The 21422-nt window shown below is 42.4% G+C and overlaps 1 protein-coding gene across 3 annotated transcripts in view; it reads left to right on the forward strand.

The window, feature by feature from the left end:
- Positions 1–21422, forward strand: part of PIK3AP1 (phosphoinositide-3-kinase adaptor protein 1) — a 118738-nt gene that overhangs the window by 33600 nt on the left and 63716 nt on the right. Inside the window, exon 1 of one of the 3 annotated variants that reach the window (XM_072805862.1) lies at positions 13658–13929. The exons of the other annotated variants lie outside the window; for them this stretch is intronic. Within the exon in view, the coding sequence (XP_072661963.1) occupies positions 13863–13929 (67 nt within the window). The 5' untranslated portion in view covers positions 13658–13862. Of the gene's footprint in view, positions 1–13657; positions 13930–21422 lie in introns of those variants that run through there. 3 annotated transcript variants of the gene reach the window in all.

Raw genomic sequence — 21422 nt, forward strand, 5'->3', positions numbered from 1 at the left:
CATTGCAGGGGATATGAGGCCTGTCGTTTGCCATCAGTCTAGCTTGGGAAGTGGCACCAGAGCATGTGTGCAGGTGAGGACGGTCAGCATTGTTTCTTGCTGAACTACAACCTGGCAGCCTCTGCTTCTCCAAATTGCAAGGACCCAAACAGAATGAGGAAGATTGGGGCTATTCTTTCTTTGCTTGCTTTATTTATTTATTTATTTATTTATTTATTTATTTATTTATTTATTTATTTATTTTTCTTTGCTTAATTTATACCAGTGATAGATTTGTGCATCTTGAGTTTGATGACCATTGAATGACCACTCGATAACCACATTAGGATCATTTTAGATTCGATGCTGGTCATCTAAGAAACTCTAAAAAAAAAAATCAAGACATAAATAACTTACAAGCCGAATTTGTGGCTTTTGTGGAATATTTATTTATACTTTTCAAAAGCAGTAAGTCTATAGCTCTAAGATACTTGAAATGACATTCTTTGCTTCTTTTGACCACAGAAGCCACATGTCGACGTCATTACCAGGAGGTTGTGTTGAGGAGATTGTGATCTTCCTACTGATCTTTCAGAAGAGCAAAAACAAATGAAAAGCCAAGAACTCCGGTGTTGGTTGCAATGCATATATTGGTTAAGTTCTTTAACTCTCACTAAAGGATTTTTACCTCATTCTCAGCTTGTCTTGTTACTTGGCAACATGGCAGGTGTATCACAGGGTGTCACCCCAAATGCTCTGATCTCTGATTTCTGTAATCATATTTAGGTTTTCCTTTTTTTTTTTTTAAGATTTTATTTATTTATTCATGAGAGACACAGAGAGAGAGGCAGAGACACAGGCAGAGGGAGAAGCAGGCTCCCTGTGTGGAGGGATTACGGATCACGCCCTGGGCTGAAGGTGGTGCTAAACTGCTGAGCCACCCGGGCTGCCCAGGTTTTCCTTTTTTTTATGTTCCTTGGCACCTTTTTAAAAAAAATATGGCATATATTTGGTTGGCTCTTTGCCAGCCATTTGGAAGGTATCCTTCTGTCTTAAATTATGCCAGTTGTGCATCAAAGTTTTTAAAAAGAGGGGCAGCCTGGGTGGCTCAGTGGTTTAGTGCCGCCTTCAGCCCAGGGTGTGATCCTGGAGACCTGGGATAGAGTCAGGCTTGCTGCATGGAGCCTGCTTCTCCCTCTACCTGTGTCTCTGCCTCTCTCTCTCTGTGTCTCTCATGAATAAATAAATCAAATCTTTAAAAAAAAAGTTTTTAAAAAGATTGCTGACACAGGTTTGTTGGCTTTTGAAGGCATTGGGATTTTTAAATGATTATTATTTCTATATATTTTCCCAGGTAACTCAGTGACATTATATCTCCTCACTCCCTCTCCAGCATGGCCTAGGCTCCCTCTATAGCGGGACGTATCAGACCACGCAGACTGCCTGATCCCAGATCAGACTATTAATGGATCAAGGTGATTTTTCTCACTGAGCTGGGATTGGACTCGGCATTGGCCTTAATCAGGGTTCTAGGCATCTATCCTCATTCCACTGGAGTTGACACTTGAGATGAAACCAGCATCACATTCCTGCTCTAGCACTTTTCTCATACACTGTATCTTACTTAATATGTAATATTTCTTACTTCTAGGCATATAAAATATTGTAACAACTATTTGAAAATTAACTCCCTTTCTCCCTTTTGCCTAACTAGCTATGCCATTGGCCTTTCGTGAGAAAGAATGGCAGAATCTTTAAGAACTACCTTTCCTTGCCTCTCACACCTGACTGTTAGGAGCATTTGGGGGAATCTTCTTTATCACTTGGGGTAGAATTCAGCTATATCTCCTAAGTGTCAAAGTTGCATCATTTCTAGATTCAATAAAAGTCACAGAATTTTCAGAAATCTTAAAATGAATGTCCTTTGATAAGTTCTATGTCTTAGTAATAAAAAAAAAAAAAATCAATGGTTACTCATCAGCCTAGTTTCTGGTATCCAGACTGGTGTCATTAAAATGAGTAGCACAGCCATGGGATGGGCATCACCTCCTATATACAGATACAGACGTGAATGTTCATTTTCAGAAAATGTGTTACGATTTCCTTGACATTTTGGCTTAAAACATCTGCCATACAAAGGAATTAGAAAAGTAAAGATCCTGAGGTCTTAGACAAAGTCTCACTCATCTTTTTGAGATGCAGCTCTCAGCATATGGTGGCATTTAGTGCTCAATAAATATTTGATGAATGAATCAGTGAATGATTGGAGTATCATACATTATGGTTTGGCTTTAAATAAATAAGATCAGATTATTTGGTTTTTGGAAAATGACTTAATTTTATTGTCTTAATTTTATCAGTACATCCAATTTGCCCACTTTCTGGGACTTTAAGTAGTAAGAGAATAAGATGGATCGCACTGGTGGGTGGATGCTCACTAATTTGTTAGTGGGACTAGTGTGATAAATAGACTTTTTTTTTGTCTTAGTAAAATTTCAGAAAGGTCTCTTATTTTGCGTTTTCTAATGTGAAAGATATATCTGACATCTGCAAATATTCAGGGCCACTGGTGGCATTGTACTCTAGAATAAGAAAAAAATAGGCCTCTTTGGTGGTAACAAATCTTGTTATCTCTAGCTTACTCTCTAGTACCTTTGCATGCTCTCACGTGTCCTTGAACCACATCCCCAATTGAGAAGCCTCCTCTTTTTTTTTTTTGTTTCCACTGCATTTATTACTAATATAAAAAAAAATGTTAAAAAGAAAAAAGTTCATTCTCTTCTTTAGTCAACATGTGAATCCTAAAGATTTCAGATTTGCCAATTGCACATTGAATAGTCAAACATTTTATTTAAACATGATACACACATACCTTTGGAAATTAGCAGAATTTTCTGCTGAAGTTCATGGTTGTTATCTTGGGAAATCTTTCAAGGAATGGTTGCCACATGAGTGAAGCCTTGTTTTGATTTTAACAATTCTCCGCTTATGGCTGAATCTTTGAGACTTCAATATGTAGCCATCAGTTGAGGTAGAAAGCATATGGTGCTTCGTATCTAGAGACCATTTCAAATGCCTGTTCTTTGAACCTTGTTGCGGTCTGTTTAAACATACTTTTTCAAAATAGATTTTTAATGTTTATTTTCTGAATAGCTTGAATTTGCAACTGAAAAGCAGCTCTTAAAAAAAGATTATATCAGAAGGGGGAAAAGTTGCATCTAATGCTGTGTGATGGTTGCTATGGTGATGATTGAATGTAAATTTCAGTTTATGTAAAACCCTGCTAAGGTTTTGATTGGAGACCTGAGGTGAGGCTTGGTGTCAGTTGGTGAAGTGGCTAAAAAGCATCCATTAATGAGTGGGGGGAGGGAAAGATGGGATCACACAGCTCTTTCCCCACCCAGGTATCATGTCATCACAGACTAATCTCATAATAGTGACTAAGGCAGTACAAATTGGAGCATGGAACAAAAAATGATGCTTTTCTTCTCCCTTGACAATTTCTTCCTCAGAGGAGAGCTTTCCTTGGAGCGGAGGCAGCTCTTGTAAAGTTGTACTTCTGTGTGTCGGTTTCACTGGTTTTATTTATTTATTTTTTTTTTGGTTTCACTGGTTTTAAATAGGTATTTGATTTTTTTTTTAAAGATTTTATTTATTTATTCGAGAGAGAGAGAGAGAAAGAGAGAGAGAGGCAGAGAGGCAGAGAGGCAGAGACACAGGCAGAGGGAGAAGCGGGCCCCATGCAGGGAGCCCAATGTGGGACTCAATCCCAGGACTCCAAAATCATGCCCTGGGCAGAAGGCAGGCACTAAACCGTTGAGCCACTCAGAGATTCCATAGGTATTTGATTGTGGGAAAGGTGGTTCAAACACCAGATAGGATTTAGGCTGAGTGACCTTAGTAGACCTTCTAGCCTCAGTTTCCAATGTTTGAGTACTTGTACATAGGAGCAAGAAGACAGGAAAAAAAAACAAAACAAAACAGAAAGATTAATCATATCATGTTACCCTAAAGCTTTCAGGCATAAGAATTGTAAATCCACCTGGAAAGCAGGCTTTTTTGCCTCTTAAATTAAGCAATTTAATCTAAGAAGGAATAGTTATGGATCAGTGAGTAACCAAGCTGATCAACTAGCATTTGTTTCTCTCTTACTCTTTAGTGCTACCTCCTAACTCTTTAGTATTTATGTGTAGTTTCTCTAAGAGTACCCCCTCCATATATTTATTTATTATTTATAATTGTGTGTGTATATTTTTTAAGGAGGATAAGATTGAGAAAGCATACAGTTGTTTTCCATTCATCACATCTATAGCAACAGGGTCTTCAAGTCTCTGGGCAAAAAGCCAAATTATCATTGCACACCTGACTAATTGCAGACCAAAATAATGAAGACAGACATAGTTGATCTATGCTATGGGCATTCAGGATAATTTTCAGTGTACTGATAGCAGTTGCTGCTGTGCATGTCCTAAGTAAAGTTGGGAAATAACCAAATTTGCCTTTTGATAACCTTCTGGTTCTTTTTCCTTCGAGCTGCTCCATTATTACTCTGCTCAGCAACCCCCTTTTATCCAGAGTGACCCATTCTGACATGGAAATACCCTGAAGATCTGTCTTTTTGCTCAACTAGAAATGCTTCCATTTTCAGAGCAACATTCTTCAACATTCTTTCTCTTCAACATTCTTTTAAATCTTGTCAAAGTTGTCTCTTCAAAATGAGAAGGTAACTGAATTAATGGTTAGTCTTTATTTTTTTTTAAGATTTTATTCACCTATTCATGAGAGACACACACACACACAGAGTTACAATTTTATATTTTAAAATATACATTTTAAAGAGAGAGAGAGAGAGGCAGAGACACCGGCAGAGAGAGAAGCAGGCTCCACACAGGGAGCCTGACGCGGGACTCAATCCTGGGTCTCCAGGATCACACCCTGGGCTGAAGGCTGCGCTAAACTGCTGAGCCACCCGGGCTGCCCCCAGTCTTTAATGTTCATCATTGGAGGAGTGGCTAGCAGATTTTCAGAGCTTCTGGTTTTAGATTTCCTGTCTAATTTTTCTCTGACCTAGAGCATATACAGACATCAAATTTATGAGGGGCTCAGTTATTTCTCCCTCCCCCCTCCAAGTTCATTTGTTGAAATCCTAACCTCTAGTATCTCAGAATATGATTGTGTTTGGAGATAGGGTCTTTTAGGAGGTAAGCCATTAGGATGAGTTCTAATCCAGTATGACCGGTGTCATATAAGAAGAGGAGATTAGGATGCAGATGTGTGCATGCACAGAGTAAAGACCATGCGAGGACACAGCGAGAAGGTGGCCATCTGCAAGCCAAGGAGAGAGACCTCAGAAGAAGCCAGACCTGCTGACCTCTTGATCTTAAACTTCTAACCTTGATCTTAAACTATGAGGAAATAGATTTCTGTTGTTTAAGCCCCTTGGTCTGTGGTGTTTTGTTATGGCAGCCCTAGCAAGGTGTAGACAATTTTTTAAGTGCCTGATTTAAGCTTTGACTGCAGAGGCATTCATTTCAAAGAGGCATCCGCTTCAAGGATGGCTCTATGGAATAAACACATTGTCAGTCACAAGACTAGATAAATAGCCACCTCCCCACACTGAGGCTCCTTTGTTTTAAGGACCTTTGTTGATTTTGATAATTGACCATTTGGGCCACTTGTCTTTTCTCTTCTTGCTTTGAATTAACCATTCTTAGGTTTTAACTTCACCATTAAAGGGTAAGCTTGCAAAATGCCAGGGCCCTGCCCTCAACCCTGTAAAAGCAGAACCCCAGACCTGTGCCGTCTCTCTCTCTCTTTCTTTCTCTTCCGTGACCTCACTGTGTGGCCACAGGTGTGCTATGTAATTTCCAGGTCTTGTAAGTAATACATGTTTATTTTTTCAAAGTTTCCTGATGGCCATTGCTGAAGGGCATCTTGCAATTATAATAAAAACCACAAGGGTTCATCCAGTTGTAACATTGGTTTGGAAATGGAGAGGTCTGTGGGAAGCTCTCCTGGCCCAGGTGAGTGCCTCCAGACATTTCTAGCTGATAGAATTACTATAGATAGGCTGAGATGAGCACAAAACACCAACTAATATAGATTTATACACAGATAACATGTATAGATGTCTGGGTAGTTATTACACTGAGTGGCAAAGGCATTATTCAAAATTATCTTGGTCTAGTTCAATAGGGATGTTCCTAAGTTCTGCTGTTAAGCCCATAAAGGCAATTCAACTAGTAGTGCAGCATGACAGAAATCCAGCTTGGCAATAACTTGTGAAAATAAACTGCTGGTTACATTTGACGACTTGATTGATGAGGAAGCAACAGTGTGATGTTGCCACCAAAAGCTGTTACAATATTAAGCTGCACTCATACCATTCCCTAGTCTTAGGATATTATAATTTCACTATATTCTACCAAGAATGGTGTTTCACTCTGGGTGCCACCCTTTTAGGGGGAAACTGGCCAACTAGAGTGTGTTCAGTGAAGGACAAGCCTGGAATTTGGAACCCTGGATGAGCCATTTTGTGAGGAAAGTTGCAGCTGTGTTCTGAGTTGCAGGCAAGGGAGAACTCTGTTCAAGGTGGAAGTTCCTGGCTGGCAGGAACGATGGGCGTTATGGTGGAGTTTCTGACATTCTTTCCCCCCTGGATGATTGGTGGAGCCCATGAGTGGATGACATTCCTCCGGTGACGTCATTATGCATGTGACAGCGGTCAGAAAGGTCAGAGTGAATGAAGAGTTTAGAGTCCATGGCTGGGGGAATCTTTCTCTCTTTTCCCTTGACCTTGCTGTCGCTGAAGTGAACCTGCAGATACCATAGCGGTCATGCCACCCACCTGAGGATGAGTCTCATGCTGAAGGATGTTAGGATAGAGAAATAGGAAGAAGCTGGGGTCTTGATGATGTCGCCGAACCCTTGTGTCGCTGAACACTCAAATCTGCTCCCACTGTTGGGTTTTCTACTCAGAGATAAATGTCCTTACCTGTTAAAAGCTTTTGAGTTGGGATTTCCTTTACTTTGCCACAAACCATCCTAACAGACTGTGCAGGATTGGGCTGAAGGTAAGGATGAGCTTTCCCAGGTAATCTGAAATATCCATTAGTGAAGCAGACAAGAATGGAGCCTTTGTCACTGTCAGTATTCAAAGAGAGGTCGACTCTGATTTTTAAAAATCCTATATTGGGTAGAATTTTGGTCTAAATGATTCTTTAGCATGGTTCAAACGTGGATGATCTAAGATCCAAAAATAATTCTCACTAAGGTGTGAGTGACCATGAAGCTGAACCTTTCCTCAGGACATTTGCATTATCCCCACCATGATAACTCAGATGAAGTTTTTATTAGTAGAATGTGGAGGTGGGGGAGATTTTTATGCATGACAACCTTCCAGGTGCTCCTTGCCCACTTCAAATGAGTGAGCATTCTTCTCTTCTCCTCCAGGGGTCTGTGTCTGCCACCCCCACTTTTGGAAGATTGTTGAACCCTGACCAAAGGGGAAATAAATCATATTGTGACTGCTGGATTTGCAAAGCACAACATATAGAGGGCCTACAGCATGGAGAGGAAAAGTGAAAAAGAGCAGAGGCTGTGGCCTGAGAGCTGCCAGAGGGAGGGGCCTAGAGGCCCAGGGGCAAGGCCAATTGGTGGACACAGGGGTACGTGGATTACAGGGAGGCATTTTTCTATCTTTGTGACCCCCTTTGATGTCCACCTTCCATAGTTCATATTCTAAAAATAATTTTTCTAAAATTACTCTAAAATTTTTTCTAAAAATTTTCTAAAAACATTTTAAAAATGTTTTATTATTTTAAAATATAAAATTGTAATAAAATGTTGACTGTGCTTTAAAAGCCACACAATCTCTCCATTTGAATTTATCATCCTGGCAGGATATTTGCAAACACTCCTGTTTCCCCTCTGAGATGTGAGTCACTTGGGTATACTTTTGTTTTTTTTTAAGATTTATTTATTTTTATTTATGATAGATACAGAGAAAAAGAGAGAGGCAAAGACACAGGAGGAAGGAGAGGCAGGTTCCATGCCGGGAGCCCGACGCGGGACTCAATCCCGGGACTCCAGGATCGCGCCCTGGACCAAAGACAGGGGTCAAACCGCTGAGCCACCCAGGGATCCCTATACTCTTGATTCTGATCCCAATGTTGATTAAATTTCTGATGGTTCCTATAATTAAATATAAAATACCAGTGAAAACTGGAGGTTGGTCTCATACCTGTGATTCTGAACCAGAAAGTGTGCTCTCCTGCTATATATCTTGTCCTGCACTTCACCCAGACAGGGCTTGTTGGGGAGAAATGTTCCCAGAAGTTCAGAGGGTCACATGGCAGGTGGGACGTCACTGAGTGTTGGGGATGAACCAGGCCCCTGAAATCAAGTCGTGTTGTCCACTTTGTCTTAACACCGAGGAGGACAATTGGGAGTGGGAACATGACTCACCAGGGCCAGGTGGTTAAATGGATCGTTGTTGACCTGAGAGTCAAAGTATGAGAATGCCCAGGTTTTACTTCAGGATATCATTTTTCAAGCATTTCGATTTGCAAGAAAACCAAATCTGATTGATTTTTCAGTTGATGAGAGGGATCAATGCAAAGGCAATTGATGTAATGCAAGAGACAAAGATGATGTGGAGGAGCTAATTACTAAGCTTGTAAATATTTGTGTGTGTACTGGGGGCAGAAGATGGCCCAGCCAGCATTTTTCCCTGGTGACAGGAATCCTCTGTCCTGGACATGGGCTCTCTTTTGTGTCAAGCTGGCCTCGCGCTTTCCTAGCTGTGGCTGGGGAACCAGAGGAGAGAAAGAAGCTGCATTCGGGGCTGGGCTGTGTTCACACAAGAGGCCACGTGAGCAAGAGGCCAGTCCGTTCGCTGCTGAGTGGCTTTCTTTGCTTCCACTCCAAAGAGTGACCTTCCCCTTCCTCAGGTGGGAAGGCCCAGTTCGGCTCCACTGGGAAGGTTCAGCCAGTTCCTTTATTTTATGCCCTTGGCTTTCCAGCCTCTGCCTGAAACAAGGCAGTTTGTGTCAGAGTCCAGCTCCAATAGGAAAGTTAAAATTTCCTGAAAAAGTCCCGGTATAATGGAAACTTATCATTCTGGGAGATACTGTGTGAGCAGTTCTGTCAAGCTGTTAATTATTAAACAAAATCAATATTTTTAGTTTATTTTTTTATTTTTATTTTTTATTTTTATTTTTTTTAATATTTTTAGTTTAATTTTGAGTCTTCTCAGTGAGAAAAACTGAAGGTCATACCTTTAAAGACATGCTCCCCCACCAAAATCCCAGTGTGTGTTTTTGGTGACCATCTGGGAAATGGAGGCCGGCAAAAAGGCCACTGAAATGGCAGTGGAAGAGGTAAGAGTGTGTTTTCCTGTTTGTCTGGGGGCTCTCTTCCTTATTGGCTCTTAGCTGTTACTGCCACTGAGGCATGAGGGTCCGCAAAGCTAGGAGAGCCTCAAGGTGGCTGACTGGGCGCTGAAAGAGCTGTTAAGTGCTTCGGGTTGCAGCCGGCCCACAAGCAGACATTCCGTGACCCCAGTCAGATGTAGGGGCCAGAAGCCAGCAGAAGCCAGGCGATGACATGACCAGAAAGTTGGCCAAGGTTTTAGGAAAACAATTAAGGTCAAAGGCAAGCAAAGAGTCCCCAAACAGATGCTAAGAATGTATGTGGCACTACAGAGTCCTGTGTCTCAGAGCTCAGAGATGGTCCTGTTCTTGGAGGAGAAAGGTGTGCTGACCACACTTTTCCTTGGGAGGCAGACAGCTGGGGGTGGGGGTGGGGGGCAGGCTGACAACAGTGCAGACCAAATGGAAGAGAAGAGGAGGTATGAATGGCTCTAGGTGGCTTCTGGCACTCTATGACCCACCTTGGCCTCCCCTCCAGGAAATAACCAAATAGGGAAGTCCCTGTGACCTTTCATTTGTAGACAAACTGGTTTGGTTGTTTAAATTTGTACTAACCATGGTTCTAGGCTTATGTCCCTTGTCCCTATAGTAGACTCACAAGACTCAAATACAAGTATGCAACAGTGGGGGCTGTTTTCGTGTCCTAAATGCTAATAGAAGTACTTCATTATTAGTAGTAAATATAGAGAAATGGCGGCTGCCTCTTATTAAGCACCTACTGTATGTCAGGCCCCATGTACAACAGTAACAATCCTGAGAAGTTAGAATTGTAATTTCCACTTGGCAAATAAGGAAAGTGAGGCTTTGAGAGGTTGAATAACTTGCCTAAGGTAACCAGCTGGCAAGAGCTGGGATTCAACATAGCTTGTCTGGACCCTAAATCCAATGCTCTTAAGGACTATGGTGAGAATGCACCTGGCAGACCTCCCCCTGAGTAGAATTGACCAGAGGCCCCAGGGCCTATGCTCTGAACCCAAACCGGTATTTGCCCAAGGCTCTGGCAGCACTCTCCTCCTCCCCCTGCTCCCCGCCCAGCCAGCAACCCAGCCGGCAGGGATACTGTAACAGGTGGCCTCCCCCCCGCCCCCCCCCAGACATGGGACTCCTCCAGTGGCCTCCTTCAGCTTGAGAACTCTTCGAGAGGTTGCAGAAGTTTCCTTAGACTGCTCAGTGGTCTAGGACGCCTATACCCATCCTTCCTTCCCCCTCTTCTTTATCTGGGCTCAGACCATGTTATGGGTTTCCCACCTTTCCTCCCCTTTTTCTGCCACAGGTACTCTCACTGATATGATCCTTGCATGTTTAACTCCATTTCAGTGTTTGCTTTTCAGAAGACCTGGACTAACACAGTGCGTGTACCATGTGGAATTTCCAGGGCAGCTTGGCTCAGCCTGCTGGCATAAACTGGGAGGGAGACGGGGTGTCAGACAATTTCCTCTTTCTCTCCAGACCCCACACTAAAAGCCCTATGGCACAGAGCCCAGTGTTGGTCCTCCCTGTTGTATTTACCCCCTGGTAGTTCCTTAGGTGATCAGTCTTGCCTTATTCACTGACTCATCCTTTCACGTAGGAAACATTTATTGATTTTCACTATGTTCTAGGCTCTGGGGATTAAAAGATGAATGTCAGGGAATCTGCCCTCAAAGGAATCACGGTCCAGTGGAAGAACAATTTGGTCAACAGATAAACAATACTAATTGCTAATAACTCTTCAGCGCTTACTCTCTGTCAGGTATTCTTGAGGCGTTTTGTGTGAATCAGCTCATTATACATTTACAACTATTGTGTGAGGTAGGTGGTGTGACTGTTTCCGTGTGCACAGGGGGCAGCTGAGGCAGAGAGCGAAGTGGCAGATGGGAAGTGACAGAGTTGGGGTCTGAGTGCCCTGCCGTACTGCGCCGCCACCCTGCCCCGAGCGCGCTGCCTGTTCTCACAGAGTCTAACCTGCCTGGGGATGCAGGCTTCCATGCTGACAAAAAGTGCCATCGGCTGCCGGTGAGAACGACCTCACTGGATGAGCTGGTGGGCCCAGCACGCCTCTTTTGCCCGTGCCTGGGAGTAGCTGGCTCCCTGTTGCTGCAGGTCTCTGGCTACCGGAGCATCCCTGGGCCGTCTAACACTCACTTCCCGGGCCGGCTCTGGGCAGATGCAGAAGTATGCTCCCGCCCATTTCTACGTGGGCACTCATCTTGCAGAACTCTCATTCAGTAAATGAGTAATAACAAAAATAACAAATACTTAACTTTGGTACTTTTTGGCTTTTCGAAGGCTTCTGCTTTTGTCGCTTAATCCCAACAAGCCTGTGTGGCAGGCCAGGAGTATAAATATTCTCATTTTAAAGGAGAGGAAAATTTGAAGCTTAGAAGAGTCATGATTACCCAGTCCATGGTTGTGGAGGGAGTTGAATCTAGGCCCCTATGGTTTTGCTGACTGTGCTCTTCCAGAACCCCACCAGCAGCTACATTTATGTTGCTAGGAAATGGCTAATTACTAGGGTGGGAGGCAGTCAGCAGACTCTGGGTTAAAGGAGTTTCTATTTTGGCCCATAATTATTTAAGCAGAATTTGGAGTGCTATCTTGTTGTTTTGTACTTTCTTAAAGGCGATTGCTGAGGAGAAGCATGCCCCCTACCCCAACTTGACCCTACTGTGAGTCCAGATGCAGTGTTTCAGGGTGAGGAAGGAAAGTTACCCCTCCTGAAAATGGAAAGTGAAACTGACCAGTCCAATTTCCTGGTTCTAGCTGGGTAGAATGTTAGTGGTCAGCAACAGTGGGAACAAGTCAACCTCACCTCAGCCTTTCCTATAAGTGTGACAAGTGGGGTGGTAGAGAAGAAAAATGAAAGAAGTTTTCTTCATAATTTCCTAAGCTCATGTCTATTATCAAGGGATGCCTGGGTGGCTCAGTTGGTTAAGTGTCTACCTTTGGCTCAGGTCAGGACCTCAGGGTCCTGGGATCACACACCACATCAGGCTCCCTGCTCAGCAGTCTGCTTCTCCTTTTGCCCTTCCCCCTCACTGGTACATGCTCTATCTCTCTCTCTTTTTCTTTATCTCAAATAAATAAAATCTTAAGAAAAAAAAAAAAAAAGAGTTGCTTCTCGCCTCTCAGTTCTTGGCTGGGTGAAAATAAATTGCATTTTTGTGGCCTGCCCCAGACAAAGCCCATCTGTCTGTCCTCACACCAGTAAATCCAGACATCAATGTCTGTTTAGATTAGAATTGATTCCTGAACCAGGAAACTCAGAAGAGGCTGTTTAAAGGGTGGTTATTAATGGCCTCCTTACAAGCCTGTGTCCTGCCATTTGAACGAAATTTACATAGAGAGAGGAAGCACATTTATAAGTATCGGAAAGAGATGAAGAAAGAGGAAACCTTCATGGGGGCTGTGGTACCTCCTGCTTGGTTAGCAACACTGGGGTTTCCTGAAAGATGAAACAGGGGCCTTCAAGCCTCCCGCTCTGAGAGTCCTGGTGGAGACCCTTCTCCCCAGTGACAGCTTTTGGAATGCCGGTATGAACAGGGCTTTTAAGGATCTTGATAAACTTGGCCCATGAAAGCTGTGGTTGGGCCATCCCCAGAGATGCCAGATCCATGGTAGAGGTGGCTTTCTGTAACTTCCAGATTTATCTCAGAGACTGGTTGAGAAGACTTCTGTCTGTGGCCAGAAGCAGCTCCCCTGGAGGAATTATTTCTCCACTGGGGTTAGCTTTCTTGAGATCAACCATTCCTTCAGACAGGGAGCTGGTTAGGAGATGTGAATCTTTGAGTTTTCAAATGTCGTTCTACCATTAAACCCGCTGCTGATGACCTAGGACGAGTCAGTTCACGTCCTTGTGCGCTCCATTTTCCAGCTGCAAAGTGGGAGATACTGACCTCTTTCACAGCTTCCTGAGGACACTGAAAGGACAAAGTGAGAACACATTAAAACTTCTGAGGCTCGGAGTGGTATGAGAACTCCAGATAACCCCTGGCTTCTCAGATGAGAATGGAGTAGTTTGGCTTGAGTACTCAGGGAAGTTTCCTGAAGGTTGAGCTTGGAAGAGGGTTGGAGAGGCCCAGTAAGGCTGGGGGGCAGGAGTGCTGTTGTCAAGGTCTCTCTGGTTGTCATGGCAGCTTCAGCTATGGGGCTATTTTTATTCAAGCTGAAGAGCAGGTAGGGTGCTGTTGGGGAGGGGAAGGGAAGAGCCAGTCATCTTTTGCTTTAAAGCAAAACAAAACTAACACTTTGAATAGTTCACTTAGAGCTACTAGGTGGGGGCTGGATAGAGATCTGAGAGACCTGAGGTCTCCCTTCCTCCTGCCTAGCTCATTACCTTGAGGAGGACCAGGGGAATTATCTGGTGAAGGAAGGATAAAGGATTCCTTGTCTATGTGAGCTGGGAAAGATTGGCATTGATGTACAAGTAGAGTCCTGATCCAGAACCCTCTATCTAGTGCAGCAGATCCACTGATGTGTAATGAAACCGGTCAGCCTCAGGAATCTGCAACTGACACAGAACATCTGGATGGCAAAGCAGGTTGGTTGTGACAGGTGAGCTGGCGAGTGTTGGGAAGCTCAGGAAGTCAGCATGGGCTTGTGGGAGAGTGGACTGATTCTTGCTCTTCCTTTCTGTTCCTTTCTCCTTGTTTCCAGGGAGGCAGAGTGGCCGCCATGGGTTTCTTTAAAGTCTGAGTTAGGGCTATGCTGATAGGACTCTGCCCTCCTTACCTTTTTGGCATCACGAGGAAGAGGGGGAGGATGATGAAGGTGACAAGGACAATGAACTCACACTAAATATCACTAAATAATCGTCACTTCCCCCACCTCTGACTTTAATGCCAGTAAGATATGTGGTGGCTCTGACTCTGCTACCATTATTCTAACTGATGACTATGTGACTTTGCCAGGAGTTGGTAACCTTCAGGTTGGGTATACTTGTCATTGTGTTGGGAGTTTTTTTAAGTGAGAGGGGTTCATCGGACAGGAAATTCAATACCCATAACCAAGGTGGGTGAACAAGGGGGAAGAAAGACCCGTGGGTGATAACTAAAATGAATAAGCAGTCTTGATGTTTGCCAGGAAGCTAGGGGGAGGTTATTGAAACTCAAAACCTGAGTCCCACCATTACAGGCCTCTCACCTCACCCCAGAACCCATATGCTCTTGCAGGGAGCAAAAGCTCCTTCATTTGGATCCACACCTTCGGAATTTCAGGATGAAGCCAGCCTTGAGGTCTCCCTTTGTGCTTTCTAAGGACATGATAATAACTGTGACACTGATTTTCAAAGCTAATAGCTTAGAAACAAGATACATGGTAGGAGAAATGTTTAGTCTACTTACAAATCATTTTTCTAAGCATTTTGTGAACCATGCTTGTGATATACTTTCAGACATAAGGTTAATTATAGCATCTCATTTGCTCATGAGAGCGGATAGAGCAGGATGTTGGCTTGGTAACAGCTTGTTAGCCACTAGTTTATGTTATTTTATACATTTGGAGGCACTGCTGCTCAGGGTGTGATGAGTGGTCAGCCACTCCCCTTCTCGATTCTGACCAAGATTGACAAAAGAACTGACATATTCTGCTTGTGTCCCTGGAATTATTAAAAAAAAAAAAAAACAAGCAAAGTTGTTCCACTTTTAGAAAAATAAAGCTCTATTTTCAATCTCTGTTTTAAAGGCTTTTTTTTTTCTCATGAATGGTGTTTGCTGACAGGTCTTTGATATACAACCAAAGTCCTTGAATGGCAGCATTCAGGGTTCTCTCTGACCCTTAGGTTCCCTTTCCCCTCTCACCCCATATAGAAAGTGCCCCTGCATTGCTTCCTGTAGCTCAGACTCATCATTTGCTGTCAAGCCTTTGTGCCCTTAATCATGCCTTTACCTCTGCCAGGAAAGTCGTTCTGACCCCCATGTCAGCATTTTCTGTGCCTTTCAAGGCCTTACTTGTCATTTCTTTGGGGATGTCCTTCCTACTTTGATCCTCTGGGGGGCATAAACTGTGTTTTATTTATAAATTCCTACTTATCCCTCATAATTGCTTTTTTTGAAGTTATTCTTGTTCTCCTTTGTCTCTGGAAGTTGAAAGACACTGTCCTGTGTTTCTCACCTGTGTGGTCTCTCCATTGTAAGGGAAGACAGAAATATTCTCACCCCTACATTACTTGGGGGGGGTCTTAGGATAGGCTTTGAATATGTTATTCATCGATAAGCAATGAATGTATATTGAAGGAATAAAGGAATGAATTATTAATTATTTATTAATTTAAATGGAAATGTACCTTTTTCACCGAAGGGTAATCTTAGCATCCAGATGCTATTTGACTCTGTTAAAGTGAGTCAGCTTGCTTCCTTCATCTTTCAGGAAGTTTGTCTCAACTCTCTGGACTTCTGTTCAATTTTTCCTGTGCCAGCACTTTTTAAACACTTAGAAACTTAACTTGATTTAGTTGTAGCTACAGTCTTACCACACAGGCTGGTGCTTGCTGGTAAGGGCTTCCATAGTTCTCTCAGGTTTTCCACATGGAGCCTCCTCTTTCCATTTCAGCTGTAAACTTCTTAAGGCCCAGACTACAGAGGACACACTTTTGGTACTCCCTGGTGGGTCCCATGTCAGACACGATCAGTAGATATCTGCTAGGTGATATGGAAGCTCAGGCTTCAGAACATTTTATGTCGGGCTTTCAGACATTGTTTCGTTTTACAGTTTCATCATGGTGGCTTGGGAAGGATAGGTGAGAATTGTAATAGTTGAGAAGTTTCATCTTGAGTGGGAAAGCCACTGGACGTTTCTTCAGACTTCAGGCAATTCTCTATGTTCCAGCCTCATCTGTGTGATGGTTAAATTTGGGTCCCTGACCCAGGATGCAAATGAAGAGGGAACATGGCCCCTTTCTTTCATGGACACTGCCACCTACATTGTGTGGCTATTCATTTCTGTATTCTTCCAAGAAATCTTTGACTTTTCTTCACTCTTTCCTTGATCAACTGCACTAGAAATCTTGGACACAATTGATAATCACCTCCTATTTTATTCCAGCCCACGGACACGCATTCCCCAATGACCCCAATTGGACTGGCCCTAATGATCATTTCTGTTTCATTCCATTTGGGGCTAGGTTGGTGAAAAGCCTTCATTCTCAACTGAAATGTGTCTCCTTAGTTTCTTTCTTTGTTTGCTTTCTTTTCCTTTTCATCTAAAACTTGGGGGAAATAATTCAACATGTTTATGCTACAGGCCTTCTTTCTCCATTCCTCCCTTCACTTTTATTTTAAGAATCACTAATACATTTAGTTTAACATAAGAGAAACAGTATAATATAATTCAGCTTTTCTGAAACTTTGGTCATTTGAGAAACTTTCTTTTTTCAGAAAGAAAGTTTCTGAAACTTTGGTCATTTGAGAATCATCAACATGGATTTTGGTTTATCTTAAAAAAAACAACAGATTTATTTATTTATTTATTTATTTATTTATTTACTTATTTATATTTTTCATTTTTTAACAGTTTTATTGAGATATAATTCATATGCCATGCAATTCTCCCATTTAAAGTATAAAATTTGTTTTTTTGGTATATTACATAACCAATTTTTAAAATGTGGCAAAATATATATAACATAATATTTGTCATTTTAACCAATTATAGCTATACAATTCAGTGACATTAATTACATTCACAGCGTCATGTAGCCATTGCCACAGTCTATGTCCATTGTATTAGCAACAATATTTTCTTTGAGTCATTTCATGGTTGTTTACTTAGGTAAATTTATTTTAATTTTTTAAAAAAATATTTTATTTATTTATTCATTAGAGACAAAGAGAGAGAGAGGCAGAGACATAGACAGAGGGAGAAGGTGGGTCCTCACAAGGAACTTGATGGGGGACTTGATCCCAGGACCTGGGATCATGCCCTGAGCTGAAGGCAGAGACTCAAACACTGAGCCACCCTGGTGTCCCTAAGTAAATTTCGTTTAAAAGGAAACTTTGCCAGTATAATGGAAAAACCAGTATCTCTTAATATGAAAAGAAAGTAACTTCAAAAATAAAGACAATAAAAATCAAACAGTGGTATTAAGTTCTACTGGATACTCATGCCTACAGAAAGAAGCCTGTGGGCCTAAGGCCTTGTTCTCACCATTGTACAAAGGGAGAAAAAGAAAAGCATGTGAGAGGGGTACTCAAGGCATCCTCTTAGCTTACCAAGCCTTCTTCTTAATATAAATGGTATTGGAAGAATTGAAAGAGGATTGCTTTCTACCATGTGGTTTAGTATCACTGAATATTTGCTGTACACTTTGGAATCATCTCCTATTCAACAGGTTACATGGTTCACAATGTGAAATACACTATCAGAGTTCATGAGAGCATGGACTTGGGGGTTACATTTTCATACAGTAAGTACTTATGTGATTTGGACAACTTACTTAAATTTCTGTGCCCTAGTTTTCTCATCTGTGAAATGGGCAGAGTCATATCAATCCCTTAGTTGTGATAAAATGGAATCATATATGTTAAGGGTTTTGCCTGGTTTTTGGCATATAGTACATGCTCAACAAACATGTTTTTTTATTTTTTTATTTTTAAGATTTTATTTATTTATGAGAGACAGAGAGAGGCAAAGACACAGGCAGAGGGAGAAGCAGGCTCCTTGCAGGGAACCTGATGTGGGACTTAATCCCAGGATCACGCCCTTAGCCAAAGGCAGATTGATGCTCAATCACTGAGCCGCCCAGGTATGCCAAACGTGGTTGTTCTAATGAATGATCCTTGTTTATAACGTTCTCAAAGCTTAGCATTACTTTTCAAGAGAAGTTAGCTTGTGGATTCTGAAAAAACTCTCCAAGATCTGCAAACACCATTCTCTGGCCCTCATGCAAGCTATCAAAAAGCTGTAGTCCTGACTGAGTGCCAGGTAATGTGCAGGGAAAAGACAGCAAATTTGCTAGTCTGAAAACTTATTTGTAAAGTAAGAGAGTGCAGCCTTGGGTCAGGGGCCCCTTGAGCTTGCGGGATTCTGGCTGGTTTCATTGGCGTTCAGTGTCTCTTGATTTAAACGCCATCCTCGGGATGTGCCTGTTGGCCCTGGTGGCAGGTCGCAGCATATCTAACCCAAGGTATCATGGCTCAAAACAGGGCAGCACCACTAGGCATTGGTGAGCAAAAAGATTACATCGTGTCTTCTGAGCTGCAGCCACAACCCCATAACAGAATAGCAAGTGACAGCTGCTTCCTGCCCTGGACCCATCCACAAACCAGGCAAGGCACAGACCCCTGGAGGGCAAACTCCCACTTGCTTGCTTACTTCCATCTTTCAGGCACAGGGTTTCTATCTATAAACTGAGAACAGGATATTGATTTCTCTCTCCCAGCATTGTCCTGTATTAAATGAGATTAAGACTGTTAAGCAGTCACCGTAATATTCAATAAAGAGTAACTTCTATTATTTTTGGTAGGAAGGAGTCTGTCACCACCCCTCTCACCTAGCAGGAGCTGCTCCGTGTGGTGTCGTTGGGGATACAGTTGCATACATACACACATTTCAATCAAAATTCATAGAGTTTATACACCCAAATAATGTAGAGACTGCCTCATAAAGGAAAAAAAATTAGGACTCTTTAGTGTTGGCAAATTATTCTGATGTTTTTAAATATCTATAAACACATTCAACTCCTTTTGTTTGATGTTTTTCCCAAATCTGAAAGCAAAACATACCAATATGAGCAAGATACCAATATAGGTATGAAATAAATAAAAGGCTAAGGAATGTATTCATTTTGTCAGATGATGCTGGTTTGTTGAAGCAGCATCATGAACATGGCACGAGGCTGTGGTGCTCGTCCATTCCATTGAGGGGGCTTGCTGCCACTCCCCTGTGTTATTCTGGGACTTAGATCTCCCACCGCATTTTTCTATATGAAGTAGTATACAGGGTAACCTTCTGGTGTTCATGTGACACAAACACGTCCTTTACATATTGCACTGCCTCCTCTCTTCTTTCTTCACTGGCCCCCCTAACATCCAGTGTAGCACAATCCAGCTGCAAAATGATTGCAAACACACTCACACACACATACACAGAGACATCACAAACCTATGGCAGGACCCAATTATAACATGGTCATACAGATCATCTGGAATGACTTTGCATCTCATTTTAGAGGCACTATCATCTAAATGAAAAGGCCAAGCACATATTCCCATAAGGACTGTATATCTGAGGCCTTTGGTAGCTGCCAGTTTGAGAAACATGGTGTCACATCTGGCCTAAATCCTCAAAGTATTTGGAGCAGCCCCCAAAATTAAACGAAATGTGAGAAAAGACAAATAGACAAGACCATGGCCCTGGGTGAGAGTGTAACAGCAGTTACAAGTGACCAAACTGTCACTGAATTATCTGGCAGCAAGGGCAAAAAGTGAAACGCACCACATTAGCCTGTTCTTATTGTCTAATAGGAGAAAACAGGCAAGTTCTCTGAAGAGACAAGCTTTTCCTGCCTCTGAATCCGAGGAGTATTTGCCACATGGATCCTTTATACATGAGACTCTGGTGAGCCAGATGACCCAGGAAGTCTTTGTGTATAATTTCTCGAGTTCCTGTGGACCTCATAAAAGCTGAGAGAATATTGTTCAGTTTTAAAGCGGTGAGGAGGATACTATTGGTATCCTAATGATACTTTACATGGTGGGGGAGTGTCCTCAGGGTTTTCAGGTGCCCTCACTCAGACATTTATTATGTATGTGAGTCTCAGGGCAGCGCCTTATCTTCAAGGTGGGGAGGGTCATGAGGGATCTGCATACATAGGTGGCAAAGCTTGGCACTGGCTCATTCTGTCAGGTGGGTTTCAGTGGTGCTTCCATCTGGGTGGGCATTTCCTTCAAGGAAACCTTGGGTTGGCTGAGGCAAGCGGGCCCTGGCCCAGTCTGTAGCATGCCCTGGAAGAGGTAGCTATGGCTGGAAGAAACCTAAGTGGTGGTGATGTCAGGGCCTCCAGAATCAGCCTCAGGATGAATGGCATCCTGCCTGACTTCCTGAAGTGAATTAGCTGCCACTGCTGCCATGAGTGAATTCATTTCGAGTGACTGGAAGGAACTGTGGACATGGCCCATCTGAATGCTGGGGATTATCTGCCAAGTGCTACAGTACTAAGGGTCAATCTCGTTTGTGCCAAGCTAGTGACACAATTCACCAAAGGATTCGGCAATTGCTTTCTCTTTACCCAACCCCCTATCCAAGTGCTTTCTCATTGTGTAAACTCAGAAAACACAGGAAAGGTTGGAAGGTAGAAAGGAAAGAAGAGGGAGGGAGGGAAGAAGGGCCACTCACAAGCCAAGCCCAGATTTTGTTCTGACCTTTTAAATGCATGTCTCTTCATATAGTTGATACTCTACACATAAGATACGTGATTTTATATCCTGCTTTGTTGCTTATTGTAATGTTATAAGCTTCCACTTAAAACTCTTTGAAAATAATATTTTTATGTATCCTTTCCATGGACAGTTGTTTTCCACTTTTTACTGGTGCAAAGAATGATTTAGCAGACATCTTGGTTCATTATCTTTGTCTATGTTTTGGACATTTATTTTCCTCTCAAAGAGAAATTTGTAGTAGAATTATGTGCCAAAAGATATGACCATTTTAGACTTTCTCTTTCCCTGTATGTGGACACGTGGCTTTGCAGAAAGGTCTTACCAGTTTATACTTCCCTTAGCATCAAATGAGAGTAGATATCTGTCTTCCCTCATCTTAAAACATTTCCTAATTTGAAAAGGTAGAGTAGCAGTGTTGTTTTTATTCTTATTTCCATGATAATTAGTGGAAGTGGATGGTTTTTTTTTGTTTTTTGTTTTTAGATGGGGAGGTAATTCGTATTTCTTCCTTTGCGAATTATCTACTTTTTGGGTGTTTTGTTTTGTTTTAAAGATTTCATTTATTTATTCATGAGAGACACAGAGAGAGAGGCAGAAACACAGGCAGAGGGGGAAGCAGGCTCCCCCGAGGAGCCCCATGTGGGACTCGATCCCAGGA

Source organism: Canis lupus, chromosome 29, assembly GCF_048164855.1.
Source record: "Canis lupus baileyi chromosome 29, mCanLup2.hap1, whole genome shotgun sequence".
In the NCBI taxonomy this organism is placed as follows: domain Eukaryota; kingdom Metazoa; phylum Chordata; class Mammalia; order Carnivora; family Canidae; genus Canis; species Canis lupus.